Below are 22,632 nucleotides of genomic sequence, written 5' to 3'. Positions count from 1 at the left end.
ATTGGCTTTTGCTTCCTCCAGATTATTTTTTAAATAACAACATGCTGCAAAGTTCAATTTGCGAAAATGAATGCCGTCATTCAGTGGGGTGTTGTCTCCGGCAATGAAGCGCACTGCCGACGAGTACACCTTTATTCTAGGCGCACATCCATGCCCCCATCGAAGGTGATCATTTTCTGATGCGTTCCAGCATTCCTGGTGTTTTTTCATGAGAAATTGCCTAAATGTATCGTACATAAATTCCACCCTCCATTGTCAAGTGGTTGCAGTGGAATGGCCCGGTGAATGACTGTAGACATAACGAAATGGGCATAAACACGCCGCTGCTGTTCACAACTGCCACTGTGTGACGGCCTTTGAATGACCAGTGTGCTTATGGCACCACCACATCAATAGTATCCCCAGCACTGCTGATCAATCGCACACTAAGCACATGCTACCATTAGAAAGTCAGCACAGCTGGTCATGCGCCGTACACGTGGGTGTAGCTGGGTACTTGCTCATAGGTTTAGGAGTTATTTCCAGAAATTTGTAAACAACTCATAAACCTTTGAGACGAAGACGAAGTGATTCTTGTAGAGACCACTGTTCCTTCGCGCTGCAGTATTTGCGGCTTTTTCCCGTGTTTTACTGGGTGACGCCATTCCCGTTGCCACGGCAATGCAAGTGGAGTCGACAGAATGCCGACGCGACGGGGCTACTTCGGTAGCAACCAACCCGTTCAAGAGAAATTGTCCCCAAGTCGAGCTGACAGCGAGGACACTGTGTTGTACTCCTGCTCAAGCGATGATGCCTCAGATGACGAAAGCTCCAAAAGAGTGGTGCACCGGACGGCCAAGAGACGAAAGATCAGCGGACGGTCTTCGTCTAGTAAGTCAAGCGTCATGCCACAGCGAACGCCATCGGCACAGACAATTCTTTTTGTGCCAGACACACTTGCCGACAACCTCAGCCGCCTTAATAGACAAGCGATTTCCGTTTCTCTAGAGGCTATTGTCCCATGTGAAATCAAGGACATCATAATTAATAATCCAAAGAACGTCCGCGCTACTGATGTCCACAACCGTAGCGCAGTCAGAGCTTTGATGGCAGTAAACCTACTGGGCAACATTAATGTCCACTACCTTATTCCGCAGGACAACGACACCACGATTGGTGTTGTTTATGATATTGACATATCGATCAGCAACAGCAACCTGCCAATTTTAATCAAACCTGCGAGATATGGTGTTGCCCTACTCCAAGCTCGGCGCCTTGGCAAGTCGACCTGTGTAAGGCTCGTGCTTAAAGTGGACTCCATACCATCACATGTGAAGGTCGGCCAGTTTCGGCACGTGGTACAGCCTTTTGTACACAAATCATCTCAGTGCAGAGGTGTCAAAAATTGGCAAGGTGAGTGCTGTCTGGTGAAATACAACGATATGCCCACAATGTTCGAAACAATACGACACCGACCCTTGCCGTGCAACAGAGCACAAGTGCCCAAATTGTCAAGGCTTGCACGCTGTATCTTCAAAAGACTGTTCACGCCTGAAGAAAGAGCAGAAAATCATGAGAAAAGTGACCACAGATGGATTGTCACACATAGATGCTACTGTGCACGCCTAAAGAAAGAGGAGAAAACCTTGAGAAAAGTGACCAGAGACGGTTGATCACACAGTGACGCTTTTGCAGCGATAAGGCAACATCACTCCCGGACACAAAAGTCTACGAAATCCTCTTCCGATTCGAGGGAGATGTCTCGTGCGGCTACGCGGCCTCCTGTTACATCTGTCTCCAGTGAGAGCACGAATGTTAACGAACAAAGCGGCCAACCTATCCATGCTCCATCAAGTGAGGTGTGACCAGCACTGCCGAAGACATGCCACGCTTGAGAGCCATAGCACACCACTCGCCACCTAACGTCCAATGTGGCTTCAGTTGACCAAATGCGAGACAAGAATACACAAGTGATTAATGTGCTAAAGTCACTCACTAATGTCATGCGTTTACTACTGACAAACATGGAAGCTCTGGCTGCTCGTATCGCACTGCAAGTACTGGACGCGCTGATTCCAGTGCTTCAAAGCATCGCATAGCACCATGGCCCACCCCTCGCTGCCCTTCCACAAAGAAGTGAAGAAAGCTTCCCTATATCAGTGGGATGCCCGCGGCCTCAAATAGATCATTTCAAATTTTAGACATCTTGTGTTCGAAAACCGTTTTCCGATACTCGTAATTTGCCAACCAAACGTGCAGAATAGCAAAAGCATTTCTGGCTATGAGGCATTCATATCTGCTACCTGTGGTGACATGAGCAAGGTACATATTAGATGTGATCTGACATACGTGTTGCACACACTCCCGCATCACGACAACCAGCAGGTTTGTTTAATTGTAATAACGAAGAAGCTTAGGTTCACTCTCTTCGCTGTTTATATTGCTCCATCAAGTTGCTTCGGCTCAAAACGACCGCGTGACGTTCTATCAGCGACACCTGGCCCTGCGATTCTCACCGAAGATTATAAGGCTCAGCATGCGCTTTGGGGGAGTTTGAAGATGGACTCCAGGGGAAGGAGACTAGCATCCTTTGTCGCACAGCACAAACTTTACTGCCTCAACGATGGTAGTCTGACAGATTTAGGGGGCTTACATACAGCAACAGCCTAGACTTGACGCTGGTTTCTGGGCGCCTTGAATGAAACGGGCTGTGGTTCCCAGACATCGAATCACATGGAAGCGAACATATTCCCACATACCTCAAGATCCAGAGATTGTTTAACTACTCCTCCATGACCCTCCGGCGAATTGACTGGTCGACGTTTCAGTCACACAAGGAGAAAGTATGTCAGTGAAGAAACCATTCTAGTCTGGAGCACGAAATTCAAAAAGCCATGCAACAGGCTTTTTCCGAAACATGAGCCTTTCCCGAAATATGAAGAATTTGAAGCCGAACTGCAGCCACTACGAGCGATTCGCCGGCTGGCTGAACGAAGATAGAGAACTAAATCCATCGACGATCTTACAGAGGCAAGGCGGATGCAAAGGGAGATTCAGCGCCGCATTGATGCACTAAATGATTCATTTATGCAGCGCTCGCCAATCATGGGCAGAAAGCCCGACTCATGCTTCTAAACCATTACAACAAGTATTGACGCAACGGTTTGGTTCTACGTGAATGAAAACGGAGCCCATTAGTGCCATATCTCAAACCTGGTAAATCACCGTTAGATTTGTCATAGTAGCGCCCCATCGCTCTGGCCAGTTGCATATGAAAAATATAGGAAAGAATGTGTTTCGGGGGGGGGGGGGCAACGCGGAATGTTATCTGGAAAATGGCAACGTGTACAAAAATGCTATTGCTGGCTGCCGGCATGGGCGCTCATCTGTAGATCATGTTATAGATTTGGGGACCTTTGTTCAACATCAAAAACGTCTGAAACGACTCACTGTAGCATCATTCTTTGACGTAAAAGGCGCATATGATATTGCAGCACAATAGGCCGTTATAGAGGCTATAATTGAGGCCGGAATCGGTGGCCGTACTTTTCAGTGGCTATGCAGTTTTTTGACCGACACGCATTTCTTCATGATGACCTAGGATGGCGCAACAACTCAACACTGAATATTCCGTGGAGTACCGCAAGGCGGGGTTGAACCTCACGCTATTCAACCTAGTGCTTGTTGGCCTAGTCAGATGCTTGCCCAACAAGCTCGAGTATCAATCTATGCTGAGGACATTTGCATTTGGGCGTCTGCTGTAGCACGACTGCAGGTACGGGCAAGGCTACAAAAGGCAGCTACATTAACATCACTGTACTTGCTAAAATATAACTTAGAGTTGTCGTCAGAGAAATGCTGCCTTGTTACATTCACTCGGAAGGCAATGAAGTGTTACTCTGTGTCAATGGGCGAGAAAACGCAAACACACTAAAACACCGCTTTTAGGTGTAATTATTAATCACGACCTATCATGAAGCCCGCACGTTTTATACCTAAACGAGAGGTTTGGGGCAATAATACATCTCAGATTTCTCGGCGGAAACTGATGGGGCACAACGGTGCGGTCAATGCTGCAGCTTTATAACGCCTTGTTCTTCGGTTTCACAAGATACAGCCTCCCTGTGCTTGGTAACACCTGAAAACATACCTACGTGTACTCCAGGGACTACAAGCTCAAGCCCTTTGGACGTGTCTCAGTCTTTCAAAGTGTACGTCTAAGCGGCAACGACTTTCATATCTCGAGATTACTAAATTTCAACGGACTTGGCAACGGACGCTCTCAGGGCTCACATTTGGCCTGCTGCCTGACTAACATTTCACCATCTTGCCGCATTACCCGCAGAAACGCCACAGGCAACTTTCATTCGTATAGTTGTCGCCAATCGTACCTTGTTTCCATCGAAGTACATGCCTGAAGCAAGACCATCTTCATAATTATGGTGCCTGCACAAACTTTAAGTACGCCTTACCATCTCAGGAATCACGAGAAAAGCTAACAAGCCGTTGTTTGCCCTAAAGCAGGCCACGTTAGGAGTTTTACGGGAAGTGCACAGTGGCCGCGTACATGTTTACATCGATGCCTAAGTCACACTTGCAATTTCAGCTGCCGCTGTGGTGATACCGATGAGATCCGTCACAATTCAGCTAAAAACGTCGCATGTATCATCAACGACACCTGCTGGACTGGTAGCCCTGCGGCTCATTTCGTTCAGGAGGAACCACCCCATGTATGGTCAATCTTCTGTTATTCCAACGTAGCCCTGTAGAGTGTACTCTCAGCACTACGCCATGGATCACATCAGCAGCTCGTGGCAGGTTTCAGAGAAGTCTACCATCGCATAGTTGACGAAGGACACGATATAATATATCAGTGGTTGCCTAGTCACTGTGGCATACATGGCAATGATCGAGCCGACGCAGCTGCCCTATCTGCCCATGACAGTGTTAACTGCGTTGCCATTCCTCTTTTGAGAGCCGACGCAGCGAAAAAAGCTTTCCGCACTTGCACGTGACCTAACATTAACTGAACAGAATTCACCCCCAGTTTACAAGTGCAGGCATTCAAATCCTGGAACGAAATTGACGGCTCTGAATTCCGCCCAAACCTCCACGGCGTAACTGCACCCTTCTAGTCCGTCCATGGCTTGTAGTCGCATTTTCAAATCCCTACTTCTTTCTTATTGGAATAGCCAAAAGCCCACTTTGTGACTTCCGCGGGTGCAATGAAACAATCGTGCACCTTTTTTGTGAGTGCCCTCGTTTCAACCCGCAAAGCAGAAAACAACATCCTTGGAAACTCGCCTACGCGAACGTCAGTTCGATCTGCTTTGAAGGCGCTGTAGCGGCACTTAAGAATACGGGACTTTCTGACAAATTGTGAATGTATACTGTGTGACTATGGATTCGACGGTGACACTTCGTAACACGAGGAACGCCTTCACAGACTGCGGGATAGTGCTGACACACAGAAACAGTTCGCGCGTATCGTGTGTACGTGTGTTCGTTTATGTTGTTGGAATTTTTTTCATTTTCTTTTCTTTTCTCTCTCACCTATCGCGTCCCTTTACCACTCCCCCAGTACAAGGCACCAACTGGAGATAATCTCTGGTTAACCTCGCTGTCATTCCTTTGTCTTTCTCTCTCTCTCTCTCTCTACGTATATTTGTGGCTAGAATTTATATGTCTGTGTTGTATTGGAAGCAGTTGTCAAGATATGCGCATGTAGTTGCTGCCTGATGCCGTTCGAAACGTATACATTACCCGTGTACAACTGAGTGCGTGAACGTGTACAGGGTGTTTTTTTTTATGAAATGGGACATGCGGGCATGTGGCCTGTATCCAACTTGAAATTGGGGAGTGGGCCAAATGAAAATTGCAAGGTGGGCCGACTTGAACTTTGGGGGTGGGAAAACTTGAAACTCGCCAGCTTGAAATTTGAGGGCAGGACAACTTAAATGTAGGGGTGGGCGAACAGAAATTAGGGGGTGTGCATGTGCGCACCTAAACAAACCCCGTGGAGTTTCTGCATACTTTTTTGCAGCACGCAGCTCTGGCGCTCCGCTTCACCGCGTAGTTAACCTCACCTGATTCGGAGCGATTTCGGAGAAAGCGACGCACTCAAGTCAAACTTTGGCGTGGGTTTGTAGAATAACTACCAAATAATATATACTGCGGATGGCTTCTTTTTAAACCAATGTTTTCTTATAGATGCACCCCCTTTTGCAGACAACGTATCGGTCAGCAGGTATAGAAAATGCTTCAACGCTTAATCCACACCGGGGCCCTATAACGTAAAACTAATCTAACATGCTTTTATTCCAATCTCCTGAGGTAAAATTTCCGTAACCGGCGACGCACGCATTGTGCAGTGGGGGTGGTTCAAGAAGTTTTTGACCAATCGCGGAGGGCTGGTTGCAGAATTGGAAGAGAAAAGTTTGGAACAGCTTTACGTTACAGCGCCCCTGGTTGCTTCTGAAGCCATGCACAATGACTGAACTTGACATTTCAGTGGCTTCCAAGTCACTGCGGAGTCATAGGGAACGAACACGCTGACAACGCTGCTCGGTCGGCTCTTCAAGGGGACGAAGAGGAGCCGATACCGTTATCAAGGACAGATGCCGCTCGAAAACTTCGAATGATCAGCCGTGACATCACGTTCTCCTTGTGGAACGCTGGAAGTTTTCACGACTACCGACTCCACAATCTTGACTACCCTCTACGCCTTTGTATTCCAGCTGGACTCTGCCGTCGCGAAGCTACCCTGCTTTGTCGACTATGGCTAGGGGTGGCTTTCACCAAATCTTTCGCTTACCGAATTGGTTGGGCCGACGACGCCACGTGTGAGGACTGTGGTAACGAGGAGACTTTTCAACACCTTCTTTGTGACTGTCCTCGATATAATTTACAGAGACAATCACACGCAACCGCGATAGCGCGCTTTGACCAAAGACCTCTCACAGAGGTACTTATTTTAAAATACCGCCATCACAAGCCATCGCAGCAGAGGGCGACGAGGGCACTGTTGCGGTTTTTGAGGGCGACAAAATTGCACAGGTGGTTGTAGCCTGAACAGATGTTGATAGTGCGGCAAGTGTCACTGTGCTGTGCGATGACAGTATTCGGTGCCAGTGACCGATTGGGATTGTGTGTCTACGCGCCTTCCTTTCCTTATCTCTACTTTGTTACCACTTTACCTCCCCCTCCCCTCTCTCCCCAGTGTAGGGTAGCCAACCGGATCTTTTTCTCTGGTTAACCTCCCTGCCTTTCCCCTTTCCTCTCTCTCTCTCTTTTGGCCGTAATGACAGTGACCTAGATGCTGCTGCATAACTAACTGAAGGCTAAATATTTCCTTATGTTTATGAAATTTTCAATGAATAGTTTATCAATAACGTAATAAACAGGAAATAAACAAGAAATAAGAAAAGCACTATTGCGATTGGTGAGCTTGTTCGCCCATTGGGAAAGATAGAGCTCAAATAAAACATCGTGGTTACTTATGGACACACGTTTCAAGGAAAACTGGCGGCATTGTATACTTTGTTCTCCAGTGAAAAAAGTCGCGATATAAAATCATGTTGGGGTGCACAGTTTCTTTTCGTGTGATACTAAGCAGGACGTTTACAAGGTAGCACGTGTTCCACTGGAGGAACGCTATAAATTTATAGAACTGGCGTTGCACGCTTCAGCCAGCCGGCGATTGCCTCACTCACAGGAAGACGGCAGAAAACAATGAAAAAGATAATTCATGCTTTTAGAAATGAACGTCGCATAAAGCCCGCTCCGAACATGTCTAGAACTCCAGCAATGACAGAGGACCAAGACGCTGCATCATTGCTGCAGCGGCATTGAACCCGCGGACCACAGTCCGAGAAATACAGCAGCAACTTGTTCTTAACGCATGCAACAAGACTCTGAAGCGCCGCCTCACGAAAGTAGGGCTGAAGAAGCACGTCACCTGCAGGAAACTGCTTTTTCGTGAACAAAGCTAAACGGCTGCAGTTTGAGAGGGACCACGAGTGCTGGACAACCGCCTACTGGTAACGCGTCGTGTATTGTGATGAAAGCTCGTTCAGGATCTGGTAAGACCAAAGCAAAGAGTTTGGCGTCCTGAAAACAGCCGGTAAGTGGTGCTTCACGTTAAAAATTTATTGTACTGCTTTGAGAAACCATAGCGAAAGCCCAACAAAATAATTCCCCGTAATTTATAAATTGTACATATCGTAGTGTCTTAAACATATAAGCGAAGATGACTTAAACACCGGCTTTAGCTTGCAGCCTAGGTATTGCCACGGGAAAAGGTTTGCTTGTGTAAACTTAACGAAAACCAGGTAAAAGAAGTACCAAAGTCTCCCAGAAAACAACCGTCGATAAGAGTACGCCCGAATAAGCGCGGACATTCTCACGCCGTTGACGCCAAGGAAAGTTAGTCTTCCAAAGTAAGTAACAAAAAATTTGATGCCAATGTAGGTTAAAACGACACTTTTCTTCATTTACAGGCCAGAATACTTCTAGCGCGTAGCTGCTAGTGGCCGTTCAGGAGTGGGCGTATGAGGCTGTATAACCAGATTAGGTCTCGGTCCACTATTTCGCATCCAGGACAAGCCCAAGTCTTCCATCTACTCCACTATCCTTGATATCGTGATGGCACCCCACGTTCCTATGGAACCTTCCCGGAAGGAGGTCACATCTTCCAGCAAGATAACTCCTCCCTTCACAGATCTCAAAAAGTTACAACCTTTATTCAAGCACGTGGTGTGAACGTTCTGATGTAGCGGCCCCATTATCCAGAACTCAACATTATGGAAAACTTGTGGGGTTGCTTGAAAACAGCGCTATCTGCCCGGTCCCTCCGGGAACTCTCGGCCGACAATCTGTGGAATGTCATAAACGAGGAATGGGACCACCTGAGAACGAGCGCGTCGCTGCGAGCGCTCTCTGCGACTCCCTGCCCAAGAGGACGACGAATGTGATAGGCGGATACGGAGACGCCACTAGGTATTGAAACCTGGCGCGAAGTGGAGCATTTCATCTAAATAGGTTCTCTTTCGTTGATGGATTGGATTGGAGAAACTTTATTTATGCCTGCAGTTGGGCGCTCGCGCGCCCCGACGAGGGCCTACGTCAACCTCGAAGTTGCCGTTACTCGGCGCGGATCTCCGCACACCGTTGCCGGCTCGTTGGGTCCGTGCCTTTCGAGCGCCTCGAGGACCTGCTGGACGGCCCAGAGCTGATCGTCTCGGTCGTAGCTCTTTGCGGCTGCCTCGAGCCGCGGTGGGAGTGTTCTTGATTTAGCGTCTTTTGGATATTTAATGCAGTCCCACAAGATGTGCGTGTAGTCTGCGGTCTCCCTCCGGCAGACTCTGCACATATATGTCGGATATGTCTCGGGGTACATGCGATTCATCAGTTTCGGGCTCGGTAGCGATCCGGTCTGGAGCTGTCTCAGTACTACCGCCTCTGCTCGACTTAGTCTCGGGTGCGGGGGTGGAAGAGTCCTGCGAGCCAAGCGGTAGGCCTTCGCGATTTCATTGTAATCCGTCATGCGTCATTTGCCCTTTCGTTGAAAAGAAAGCAAGATATATAATATTTGGGGTTTTACGTGCCAAAGCCACTTTCTGATTATGAGGCATGCCGTAGTGCAGGACTCCGGAAATTTTGACCACCTGGGGTTCTTTAACGTGCACCTAAGTCTAAGCACACGGGTGTTTTCGCATTTCGCCCCCATCGAAATGCGGCCGCCGTGGCCGGGATTTGATCCCGTGACCTCGTGCTCAGCAGCCCAACACCATAGCCACTGAGCAACCACGGCGGGTAAAAGAAAGCAAGATATCACGTATTTTCGTTCAGGGGATATAAGCACTAAAAATAAAGTAGTTAAGCCTTGAAGCGCAGCGTTACGTAGTCTGAAGGCAAAGTAATGTGATGGCGCCATAATTGGCATGAGTGCATATTTACAGAAATACACGCAACTGTTTCGTATCGTCTTGAGCCCAAGTTCTCTTGGGCGTCACTACCAGCGTTAGCTATGTCCTGGGTAGTCCATATAAGAAGCGCTTCGAAAACACAGCTTGAGCTCTATAACGTAAATCTATTCCAAAATGTTTTATTCCAGTCTCCTGACGTCAACTTTGCGTAACCTCCGATGCAAGCACCGTGCAGTTAACCGCAGGGTTGCATGAAGAGACCAATCAACCGCCCTTCTCGAACATAGGAGGTCACTTTTGTTTGCTTGAAAAACGAATAACATTGCCTACATTGAAGGGCTTGTCTTATCTAATTGGCTGACAAGAGGCGAGGAGCACGCTCAAGTGGAGAGGGATTCAATAGGGCCGAGCCACTGCACTGAGTCGATAACCGGATGAAGAAAGTGGTGCCGGCGTCTGCGATTGGTCCGCTTTCCCTTACTTAGCTTGCGGTGGCTGGTCGAAAATCGCGGCGACATGCAACGGAAGCTTAAGAGTGACGCTAAAACGGACTCTCAGCAATGAAGAGTAGGCAGAACGAGGTCGTAAACGTGCGGAAAGTTCTCGAAAATTTTACACGGCCACGTAAAAAGTTTTAGTATACCAAAATAAACCCATGCTCTCCGGCACGTGCGAGTAGCCAGCGTCTGAGCGATCGGCGGCAGCCATCGTTTATTCCTTTCGGAACGGGGCAGCCTGCCGCTATTCAGAGGAAAATTCAGTTTGGTTCGGAATATTAATGCATCGTTAGTGCGCACACGTCACATTGACGCAGTAAGTTCTTGCGGTTTTGTGACGACGAGTGACAGGCAGGTGAAGTGGGAGCAGCCCAAAAACTTTTGACCAATAGCCGGGCGGCTAATGGCGAATAGGCGTCGAATCAGAAATGACTGTTTCTTTTTTAGGTCAAATCATGCATAATCAGCGTGTACACGTCATATCAGACGGGGAGCTATCGCGGCCTTCGTGACGTCGCGTGACAGAGAGGTGAAGCGGGGGGACGGGGGGGTCCATAAATGTGTTTGACCAATCGCAGAAGGCTGATTGCAGAATTGAAATAGAAAGGTTTGGAATAGTTTTACGTTATAGCGCCCCTTACTTCTAAACATCATAGCCACGTTGATGCTGTTGTTATTCTCTGTACAAACGCACTGTAGAAACAGCAAGAAGCCGCTGAGGAAACAAGACAGGTAGCCTTTTTGTCTGGTGCAATGCAACCATGTTAAACTACTCGTTTAATAATCGTGAATCTGGCACTAGATATTTTGAAGTAAAAGACGGCCAAGTTCTCCTCCACTCTGCTTTCAATGGCTTTAAACACAGCGGCCTTGCATAATGCTCGGCTCCCCTCTAACACTGGCGGGAGGCAAATACGCGACGACAAAATGGACCTTATGGAGCTGGCAGCGTACTCGCTCAAAAAGTCTTCATAACTATTTTGTATATTGCTCTATGGTTGTGTGCGGTTTACTTTACGAAAAACAGCCACCCTTTGCTTCCAGGAGTTGTGTGGATATCAGTACGCAACTCAAAAACTGCCTGGAATATTTTTTCAGAGCTGAGAAGGTCCTTTATTCAGAAAGTCAGCCGTAAGCCGGGGGCAACCTATTTTGTCGTATTTGAATGAGGTCTTCTGTTTTCTTTTGGTTTTCTTGGCTGCAAGTTTCGCGCAACTATAAATTTTCTAGTTTTTCAAAGGCTTCGAAGAGGAATAAGTAAGCGGGTGCCCTGAATTACAGAAGAACCAGAGTACGCAGAGTAGAAAATGATTAAGCCGCGAATTAATCGCTCTGGCAGCTGACACCATGCGGCGGCCCCTCCCTGTCCGTTTCGGGTGCCTGGTCCTTCTTCGTTTAGGAGGAAATGGCGTCTTGAAGGGAAACATCTTGCGATTCTCCACGGAAGTCTTTCTAAACGGAATCTTTCTAAACGGCAAACCAATGTCAAAGTTTCAACTGAGTGCATCGCTTTCTCGTAAATCGCTCCGAGTGAACATGTGTTTATGCACGATACGCGGGAACGCGAGGAGCCAGAGCTGCATGCTGCAAAACAAATATCCTGGTGCAGCTGTCGGGCGTGTCGGGGCACTTCTCATGCTTCCAGTGCGCTCGCTTAACGAGCGCGATTTGCTAGGAGCAGAGGCAGCGCTGCAGGCCCCGCTCCTTGCGCAACAGTCATGCGGGAGAGGGAGTCCAGCAGGCGCTCGCCAATCTGTCATGCCTAGTCATTCTGGCCGCCAATAGATGACGCCAAAAGTGGACGTGCTTTCTCTCGCTGCCACTCACTGGCGCACTGGGTAACCACCACAGAGCAGAGACCACGTGCTCGCATCTTCCCTTTCATCAAGGACTACTTTGTGCATCAATGTAGCATTGTCCATGGAAAGAGAAAATGTAGCATCATAGATTTTTTTTCCTTTTAGAGGCAGTGCCAAGCCAGCAATTGGAATGGAACATTGAAATAGTGCTTTTTGAAGACTCATACCACCAACAACCAGTAGCCTCTATTAGAGCAAAGCAAGCATATTACGAAGAGATGTTCCGCTCGGTAAGGCAGCGCAGTCGTTTAACCATTGCAATAAATGAAGCACTGAATAATTTCAAAATACTCGCCATGAGCTTTGAACCGGTTGAAAAAAATCGTTTTAATTTACAGGCACTAAAAGAATGGCAGAACCCTATTCAGGATGAGTGTCGACAATAATTATATTTAGCAATGAATCAATATAGCGACCAACGTATTGCTATAGTATACAACAGTTATGCATGGGGCGTGTACTGCAGCGGGGCAGCTTATCCGCGCTTTCCTAAGAATAATAGGCGGCATGTAGAGAAGCCGCCGGGAAGCCTGCGTGAGGCAACCAAAATGCATGGCGCGCCGCTGCATGCGAAAGCTCCTCCATCGCATTCTCTCTGGACACGCTGCACCATCTAGTTGTGCTGCCGTTAAGTGCGCACGAGGCCTTCGAGACGAGAAGCGTGGCGCGCCAGTTCCTGCGAAGGCTGACAATTCCCCCGACTGTGGCACACCTGGGCGTACATACTAAGTGCAGAAGTTAGGGAGACGTTCATCGAAGAGCGGTACATGCCAAGTGCATTCATGGCGCTGCTCACTAAAGCGTTGACATAAAAGGAGTTCACCGAAAAGTGGCACACACCCAGTCCATTTGTATGAAGTGGGTTCGATTGCGCCGAGCATCGGTACATTCTCTCTGGAAAATAACCTAGTTACCCAAGTTTCCTTCAAGTACGTTCATGGAAGTGCGGAACCCGCTAAATAGTGTACATACAGGGACGCATGCCGGCATGAAATAGGTTCTTTGAAGAGCTGCACCTATGTGCGCACGGCCACATGCCCCGTTGGTCTGTTGGTTCATTTCCAACCTTGTTCCTTGACCACTACTCCCGATGCGCTATTCATTCGACCACGGACTACCCATTGACCCAGGTAGGCGGGAAGATGGCTAGATGAAAATATAGACAGAGAGATAACCACGGAAAAGTGTCTCGAATACCTTACAAATGGAAACGCATAAAAAAGCCGATTAGGCCTTCAAAATGAGCTGAAAGCGCAAAGCACAAGCGCAATTTAAAAGTACTTACATTGTCAGCCTTTATGCTGATCTCCTTGCGAAATAGCGACAAACCTTGCTTGTTCACCCCACAACAGCTTTTCTTACTCCCAAATTGTAAATACGAGAAAGACAATCCAGCTGCCTTAATCACCGTATGATGCTTTTTTCATTCACAATGAATAAAAGTTTAACGGCACCCCACTTGAAAAACAGAACAAGAAATTTTAGCGTGTCGTATTTTGGGACGTTGTTTCTGTCGTTCAGCTAATATCTTAGAAATATAGTAGGCATTTTTCAGGTATCCTGTTTTAGACTTATGTAATGGTCGCCAACGTTTTGAATCCTGTGCTACAGAACAGCTCATAAACACTCCTCACTTAGTAAATTTTTCCTTGAAAGAATGCGTAACACGAGACATTTAGAAATGCGGTTTTCTGGATTCTTTAACAAAAGTGAAATTTTTTACACTAGGTATCAAGACGTTTGAGCCTCCTGCGATTCGGCCATTTTAATATAATCTGGAAGGGTGTCCATATGGTAAGTCTGCATGTTAAAAAGCTACGCACGCCTATAGCAGCCTACATTTGAAAGAAGGGCTCGCTATGCTTGAACGGACGGCCTGTATTTGTGAAATTCTAATCTTGTTGCTACCATGCCTACATGCCCAGGCGCAGTATATCGCAAAACAATTCTATGTTGATTAATTTCAATGCCAAGCTGTGAAACTTAGATACCGGCCAAGGAAGGCGTCGGGCGACGATGCGCAGCCATGTTCGAACAGCACAACCAAAGTCTCTCCTAGTTTAGAGAAGTACGCGTTATTTTTTTTTTTTTTGCTTCGAAAGCAGATAACACTGCCTAACTTGACATGTTTTTCTGATACTGTTCGTCGACAAACTCTGGGGAGTACGCGCAAGGGGAGAGGGCTTTGGTGGGTCCGAGCTAGTGCTGTAATTGTCGATAACAGGATAAAATGGTGGTGCCAGCGTCAGCAATTGGTCCGCTTCCTTTTCTCAGCTTGCTGTCCATGTTCGAAAATCGCAAAATTGCGTGTAATGAAACTTCCCAAATGCCGCTTTAATGGATCATCAGCAGAGAACAGCAGACAGAACGATGTTGCGTAGTTGCCGGAACACCTCGCTGTACCGCGGTCTCTTGAGTTATGCTGCTTGCTACTTCCAGTCCTGGGGCTGTATGACGTAAAACTATTCCAATATGTTTTTATTCCAATCTTCTGACGCAAAATTTGCGTAACCGTCGACGCAAGCAGCGGGCGGTCACCCGCAGGGTTGTCTGAACAAACCAATCAAATGCTCCCCCCTTTCATAGCAGGTGACTTTTGTTTGCTTGAAAAACGAACAGCATTGCCGGCACTGTGCGGCTTGTCTTATCTAATTGGCTCACAAGAGGCGAGCAGCATACTCAAGTGGAGAGCCATTCGATAGGGCCGAGCCACTGCACTGAATATGAATAACCGGATGAAGAGGGTGGTGCCAGGGTCTGGGATTGGTCCGCTTTTTCTTACTTCGCTTGCGGTGGCTCGTCGACAATCGCGACGGCATGCAACGGAAGCTTAAGAATGACTCTAAAACGGATCCTCAACCAAGAAGAGTTGGCAGAACGAGGCCCTAAGCGTGCCCAAAGTTCTCTAAAACGTTACAGGGCCACACAAAAAGCTTTATTACACGCGAACAAACCCATGCTCTCCGGCAGGGACGGGTAGCCAGCGTCGGAGCGATCGGCGGCAGCCATCTTTTATTCCTTTCGGAACGGGCCAGCCTGCGGCTATTCAGAAGAAAATTCAGTTTTTTTCGGCATAATAATGCATCTTTAACGCGTACGCGTCACTTTGACGCGGTAAGTTTTTGCGGTTTTGTGACGTCGCGTGAAGTGCGTCCAGCCGTAAAACTTTTGACCAATAGCCGAGGGCTAATGGCGAAGAGGCGTCGAATCAGAAATAACTATGTTTGTTTTGTTCCGACAGGTTATGCACAATCAGTGTGTACACGTCATATCAGATGGGGAACTATCGCGATTTTTGTGACGTCGCGAGACAGACAGATGAAGTGGGGGTGGTCAAAAAACTTTTTGACCTAGAATCTTATTGCAGAATTGGAGTAGAAAAGTTTGAAATAGTTTTACGTTGTAGCGTCCCTGCACCGATAAGTAACCTTCCTCCTCTAGTATTTTCCTATTTCTAATCTCAGTCTTCCCACTGCGCTCAACACAAAGACACTGAGCCGTGCTCCGTGTGGGCTGCAGAAGTATCGGTCTCTTTCTCTCGTCATTCTCAACCACCCATCCTTGCTGAAAATGCTCAGCAACCTTGTGCTACCACCCAAAAATGTCTGCTTGCATCTAAATCATTCTCCCACAGCTCCGAGTGGCCACTCCCAGAGTGATTTACTCTGCCACTATTATTTCTTCGGATACGCCCCCCTCCCCGTCTACCAGCATCCGCTTACTCTAAAGCTATTTAGCGTTGTTCGATATATTACACCTTTTATGCGTCACGCAGCTTTGATGTGCACAACATTGTCGCTGTTACCTTAAGTCGCATGATAGACAGGCGAAGAAGGCGCAGCCAAAAATTTCGACCAGCAGCGCAGGGGTCATTCGTAGAAAGACGTAAAATGTTAAATAGTATTTTTACTTTTGTTCAATCTAGACATGCGTATTCAATGTATATCCGTCATATCAGCTGGGGAGATTTCGTGGTTTCTGTAACATCGCGTAACACAGAGCTGAAGTACGAGTAGCCCGAAAAAAAAAAGCGTTTGACCGATCTATGATGGTTAGTGACGAAAATTTAATATAAACCGATTAGAATAGCTATAAATTAGAGTGTCCCAGCCTTCACAACTTCCTCTTCAAATGTCGAGAAATACTTTTTGGCTTAAAAGCTTTCACAGATGTGATTAATCAAAAACCGTATCTTGGCCAGCTTCGTGCGGCAAAAGTATTTCGTGTATACGTAACTGCTAAAGATTCATTATAAGAAGTGCTGCTCTTGACATAAGCCCTACCCGACAAACTTCATTATTAGCTGGTTATTAGAGAATACAAATTCGCGTATCAAATGCTTAGTCATGATCGGCTTGGAAGAGCAAGGAAAGCAGGGTCCTCACGTGTGGATGTCTACGGCGACTGTAGCCGCGTTTACAATGTGCGCGCTGCAAATCTCTTTTTTTAACAATAGCGTTCCTTAGAATCATTAACGAAATTAGCATAGGAGAGCTGGTGGACTCTCGGCGTCAGTGCAGCATGCAAACGCGACATTGCCTTTTGAGAAAGTCGCAGTTTCACCCGAAAGGCCAAGGATCAATTGCAATATCAAATTAGTGGACAGCTATAGTAAGTAACGCTATTAGTTTTAGCGGCCGTATAGAATTATTAAATAAATTAACATATTAAATAAATTAGCAAGCATGGTGTCACGCACGCACAAACAAGTATAAACTCATTTCACTCAATGATCGCAGAAACTCACTTCAAAACGCTGGAATCAGTAGGCGCGGCAGCAGCATCGAGCCAACTTCTCGCTGGCGCTCGCATGAACGCCAACTAAACGAAAACGTAGTGCGCAGCTGACGCTACACGTCGCAGGCGGTTTTCAAGACACAGACACAGGCGCATGCATGCGGCGTACCGCGACGACCCGATTAGAGCACCCTCCCCCCTCCTTACCCACGGTGGACCATGTCACCGTCAGAGATGGCTATCAATATACAGCGGCCCGGGTGGGAGCTCACGGGCATGCAGGCCGCCCAGAAGCTTTCACTTGCACATGCAGCATACGGCGCGCGACGACAATTTTATCGCCCTCACACTTTATCCGAAACCTCACGGTGACGGCGACGCCAACGGCAGAATTGCGCGTGAAGAGTCCGTACATAATTGCTTTTGCAACAAAACAATCGGACGTTGTCATCTCTATAGGTTATGTGTATGTAGTAATTAACGATTTTTCAAACGCATTTCGCTTTGATAGATTTAATTAGTTCATTAGAGCCTCTGCACCATGCGGAGGGCCTGCGTGGTTTGGTATCCGTAGTTTGCAATGATTTTCGCTCATGAGACGCCCGGCGCCACACGCCCACACGGGATTGTTTAGAACACGAGGCGCTTAACGTAATGCAGTTAACAACCGACAAGCAGCTGCGCCGGAGGCGCCGTAAACGCTGCTTTTCCTTCAATGTGTGCAGCCAACATTGAAGCATGGGTAATGCGCTGCATGTTAGCGCTGGCGCATCACATTACTCGTCATGCGCTGGGAAATGTGATGCCCTGGTATCACATTTTCTCACATTTATGTAGACGCAGCTTGGTATATGGGTTCCCGGTGATGGCCATTAAAAAAATATTGGCGAATCTGCCAGAACGCGCCAATCACTGCCAGTGCGCTTGAGCACCGTTTGACCTAGGTCGGTTTGGTGCTAAGTTCGGATAGACGGCTGAATTGACGTCAGTATCTACGTTCTTGTCAACTTGTGAGGAGGAGGAGATCAACATAACCGAGGCTATATCTGGAATATAGTTTCATACAATAATTACTAGAAGAAGCTCTGGTGCTAATCTTTATGGCAGCTGCAATTGGAGCGATTGAGCCAGCATGGGAATAACGGGAAGTACATGGATTTGCCTAAACTTCGTCGTTTTGGCTTCAAAAGCATTCGTGACATTGCAAAGTAATCATTTTTAAGAATGTTCTGGGCGGAAAATATTACAATAAACAATTATTAAACAGTCATACGGCAGTATTTGAACACCAGGCCTCTGGCACATAAGCGCGATATTGATATCATTACGCCATAGACGCATGGACAAGCAGAGCCACGGCAATTCGCAGCGATTATGCCTGCGTGCAGAACCTTATTACCATCTACATTAAAAAGTATAAATTGCCTTGAAATGTAGGCCAGTTTAAGACGATATAAGGCATAATAAACATAGCCACGAGAACATCTGAAGCCCAAAGCACGAACATCAGACAAATCCATGTACTACACATCATTCCCATGCTGCCTGAACGATTGCAGCGCCAAAATTCGCTCTAGTACAAAAAAGAGATGCATGACAGGCTGACCCATGCGCATGAGTTGAAATGCACCCCAAAGTAAGCTTCTTTCTCTCTAAATAAGAAAGAAGCCAATTTTTGGATGGAAGGATAGGGTGACATGCTTTCTCCACTTGTAGCCATCACATGATCTCATTGTATGTGTATGTAATCACTGCTTTGAAAAAAAAACTGTTGTCAGCCGGCGCTCGTATCGTCTACTTCCTTTGTCATTCGTCCGGGTTGCGCTGTCCACCCTTAGAAACATGTTCAGTTACCAATTCACTCAGCTTGCTGTGTTACTTCAGCCTATGGTTCAAGCTGCTCACAACCGACAATGGAGTAAACGCAAGTAAGACGCTCCAAGTCTTCTTGACCGCCCTAGAGGGAAGGGCTTACGTGATGCTACGTAGCTTCTTGTCGCCGAAGTGCACCGACGTAAGATACAAACATGCTGCGAAGGTGACCGAGCATTATTACGCTCTGAGATGTTCAGTACTTAACGGGGTATACCATCCCTGTCGTTGAAAACAGAATCCAAGGAAAAGCATCGCAAAGATCGTTGCTGCGGTAAAGAGAGTGGCGTCAAAATGCTCAGATCTAGCCTGATTACTGGCTTACGGACGGATGCGATTCTCCGCCATCTTCTTGCACCGCAAAACAACGAAGTCAGCTGAGAGTGAGTCAAGGTTGCCGCTGCCCCTGAATTATCAAAAAAGAAAACCCGGGCATGTTGAACAAGGGCACCACCAGCAGCTCAGCGAACGTGCACTGTCAACGCGGGCCCGGCAAGTCAACCAAGCAGTAGAGGGCCAATACTAATGAACCTAGTAACAAGCACACAATTTCAGATTAGGCACTTTCTTTTTCCGAAATCTACAAAGAAAAGACTTATCGCGCTTATTGCGGATGTGTTGGAATGCACGTCACCGCGAGGTGTTTATTATCGAAGAGCATTTGTTGGAAGTGTTTTATGTCAGAACTTGTAGCAAAAATGTGTAGGACAAAAACCGTACACGGGCTCGAGGAGCATGCGAACGAAAAGGACTTGCTATTTCTCAGACAAGGAAAGGGAAAGCAGGAATCACACCAAATACTAACGGAATTAGTCACAGCAGCCGTGGTTACTGCCATGTCTGAAAAAAAATAGTTCACTGAACCTTACCAAACCAGGGGCGCTATAACGTGAAACTATTTCAAGCGTTTCTATTCTATTTCTGCAAAACTGCCCCTCCGCGATTGGTCAAGAAATTTTTCGAGCACGCCCACTTCACCTGCCTGTCATGAAAAGTCACGAAAACTCGATAGCTCCGCATCTGATAAGACGTGTGACGTGATGTGACGTGAATCCCGCATATGAACTGATTATGCGTGATTTGACCGAACAAAACCCAATTTTTTTTATTTTGCTTCGACGCCTATTCGCCACTAGTCCTCTACAAATGGTCAAAAGCTTTGAGGCTGTACCCACTTCACCTGCCTGTCACGCAACGTCACAAAACCGCGAAAACTCTCCGCGTCAAAGTGACGTGTACGCGTTAATGATGTATTAGTATGCCGAACAAAACTGAATTTTTTCCTGAATAGGCGCACGCTGCCCCGTTCCGTAAGGGGAAAAAGATGGCTACCGCTGATCGCTCAGGCAGTGTCTACTCGCATCTGCCGGAAGGCATGTTTTTTTTTTGCGTAAAATAAAACTTCCTGTGGCCGTGGAAAGTTTTCGAGCGCTTTCGGCACGTGTACGATCTCGCTCAGCCAACTCTTGTTTGCTGAGGATCCCTTTTGGTGGTATTCTTAAAATTTCGTTGCATGCCGCCGCGATTTTTGACCAGCCACGTCAAGCTAAGTAAGGGAAAGCGGACCAATCGCAGACGCCGGCATCACCCTCTTCATGCAGTTATCGATTTTCAACGCACTGGCCGGGCGCCAATCGAATCCCTCTCCACTTGAGCCTGCACCTCGCTTCTTGTCAGCCAATTAGAAAAGACAAGCCGCTCATTGTAGGCAATGTTATTTGTTTTTGAAGGTAACAAGGTCACTTTCTATAAACGAGGAGAGCGTTCGATTGGTCTGTTCAGAGAGCCCTGTCGGTCGCCACCCGATGCTTGCGGTGGCATTTACGCAAATTTGACGTCAGGAGAGCGGAATAAAAACAGATTGGAACAGTTTTACGTTATAGGGACCCTGATGAACAGCCAGAAGCAAGTGAAGATTGGTGCAGATAATGGCGCGGCCATTAGCGTAAGAGGCGTTCCGCGGGTAAATGTGAGCTACCGGAATCAAAACAATTGTATCCCGTTAGTTATTAGAGAGTTCTTGAAATTGGGCAACAACATTATGGGGAACCAAGCTGCGTAGCTTTCGTTGCTCTTTGGTTTGGAGGAGCAATACAAATTTGTATTGTTACAAGAGGAGCCTTTTGTTGAGCGATTGGGACGCCGCAGGGCTGAAAACAGAGTGCGCGTAAAAGCAAAAAAACAACAAGAATAGTCTTTTTCCAAGTTAGACCCAAAGCAATGAATTATTAAACAATGCTTTGAATAGGTCATAAGAAATATGCTCACGGTGTTTTTTCTTTTATATACAGGATACTGCCGGCCTTAGTCTTAGGCCTTGGGCAGGAGTCGATAGTGCGATATACATATGAAAAAAAATGTACAGCAAAAATCATCACAAGAACTCAATACATTGCAATATACATATTCCCTGATCGGAAATATCTCTCGCAGTACTCGCTGTCAAAGACACGCACGCGTGGCTCTGACTGCGAGTACCTAGCATTTCGAATTCCTATTACCATCATATTGTACTAACAAGGCGCAGTACAAAGTAACCCTACTTGTGCAAAAACCTAAGCGAAAATGTAAGCAAAATGCCTTAGAAAATGAAAGGCATAAATAATAATTGATAAAGAATGCTCGGCTAACCTAACGCTCCTAAAAATGAGCGAGAACTAAAGAAATAACTCTTTGGCACGCTACTGCCGTTGCGCTGAGAAGGCTCTTCTACTCGGCACGTCTGTTCCCTGTGATGTCATTCCAGCCTGTGATAATTTTTCACGTCAGACTGATAAGCTCACAGCAACGCGGATGCGAGCGCGTTGCAATGTTCTGGTGGTGCAAAAAGGTGGCTTCTTCTACTTTTTGGGTAATTTGGTCATTTGGTCATATATTAGTCATCTTACGTTTCGGCGGCTACCGTGCAGTGTAGCTAGTGCGCCAGCCATGTTCCAGTCACTCATAGACTATGTTTTTCGGGACATTCATGGTAGTGCCTGCTATTTAGACGACGTGCTCGCTGGTAAAGAACCCGCTCTTAAGATTGGCGTCTGGAACCACATGTTGACAGGAATTTCAACCGACCATCTCACCTTGCCTCGTCGAAATGAAGCGTGACTTCCTAATTCGCCGTGACCATTTCCAGTGTCTGCCTGCCTGCCGGAAGCCCCGCAGTGTACAGGCCTCCTTTTTGTGTGTGAGTGTGTGTGTGTGAGCTTCGAGAGGCCCTTTCCTTCAATTGGAAGTAGTAGAGAGCTTCTACGAACCCGCAATACGCAGAAAAGGCGGGCATGCGCCTACAATTCCAGGAGGCGGGACGCCTTCTTCCTGTCAGCAGGCTCGGTATAACCAAAGGAGGAGGTCCCCTCTTTCAGTGCCGGTCACGTAACATCGACGAAAGCAAGATCCCGCCCACGATTATAGAGAGCCTACTTAAGGGGCTCGGAAATGTACTTTTATACACTTCATGCTCTTCTCATTTTCTTTCATCTACCTTTGAATAAATCGCGCAAGTTTTGCACTAGAAATCATCTCCCCCTTGCTTGGTCGCCATGGTCTACCGGATGTCTGCAGCCCGCCGACAACACCACGCTACCCGATAAGTAACGTCGGTCGAGCTTCGATAGGCAGGCGTCGCTACTTCTCGGCAGCAGTACGATACGTTACCCTAGAGTACGCAACACCGCACAGCGGCGTAGTCGTTTGGAGAAAGGGCTGCGTGCACAGAGCGGGCGGTGTATCCGCGTTAGCGCGGCAAACTGCAAATTTTTCTGAGAGAGT

The 22,632-nt window shown here is 47.2% G+C and overlaps 1 protein-coding gene across 6 annotated transcripts in view; it reads left to right on the top strand.

Annotated features, from left to right (window-relative positions):
* Positions 1–22,632, top strand: part of LOC142589085 (uncharacterized) — a 111,263-nt gene that overhangs the window by 12,246 nt on the left and 76,385 nt on the right. For 4 of the 6 annotated variants that reach the window (XM_075700868.1, XM_075700870.1, XM_075700869.1 and 1 more), the window contains exons 2-3: positions 12,367–12,491; positions 13,990–14,055. In XM_075700868.1, the coding sequence (XP_075556983.1) occupies positions 12,367–12,491; positions 13,990–14,055 (191 nt within the window). The remainder of the gene's footprint in view (positions 1–12,366; positions 12,492–13,989; positions 14,056–22,632) is intronic. The other 2 variants (XM_075700872.1, XM_075700871.1) reach the window with 1 other exon arrangement.

The sequence above is a fragment of the Dermacentor variabilis genome, chromosome 7 (assembly GCF_050947875.1).
Source record: "Dermacentor variabilis isolate Ectoservices chromosome 7, ASM5094787v1, whole genome shotgun sequence".
In the NCBI taxonomy this organism is placed as follows: domain Eukaryota; kingdom Metazoa; phylum Arthropoda; class Arachnida; order Ixodida; family Ixodidae; genus Dermacentor; species Dermacentor variabilis.
The sequence above is the reverse complement of the archived record's forward strand: the minus strand, read 5'-3'. Positions and strand labels throughout refer to the sequence as shown.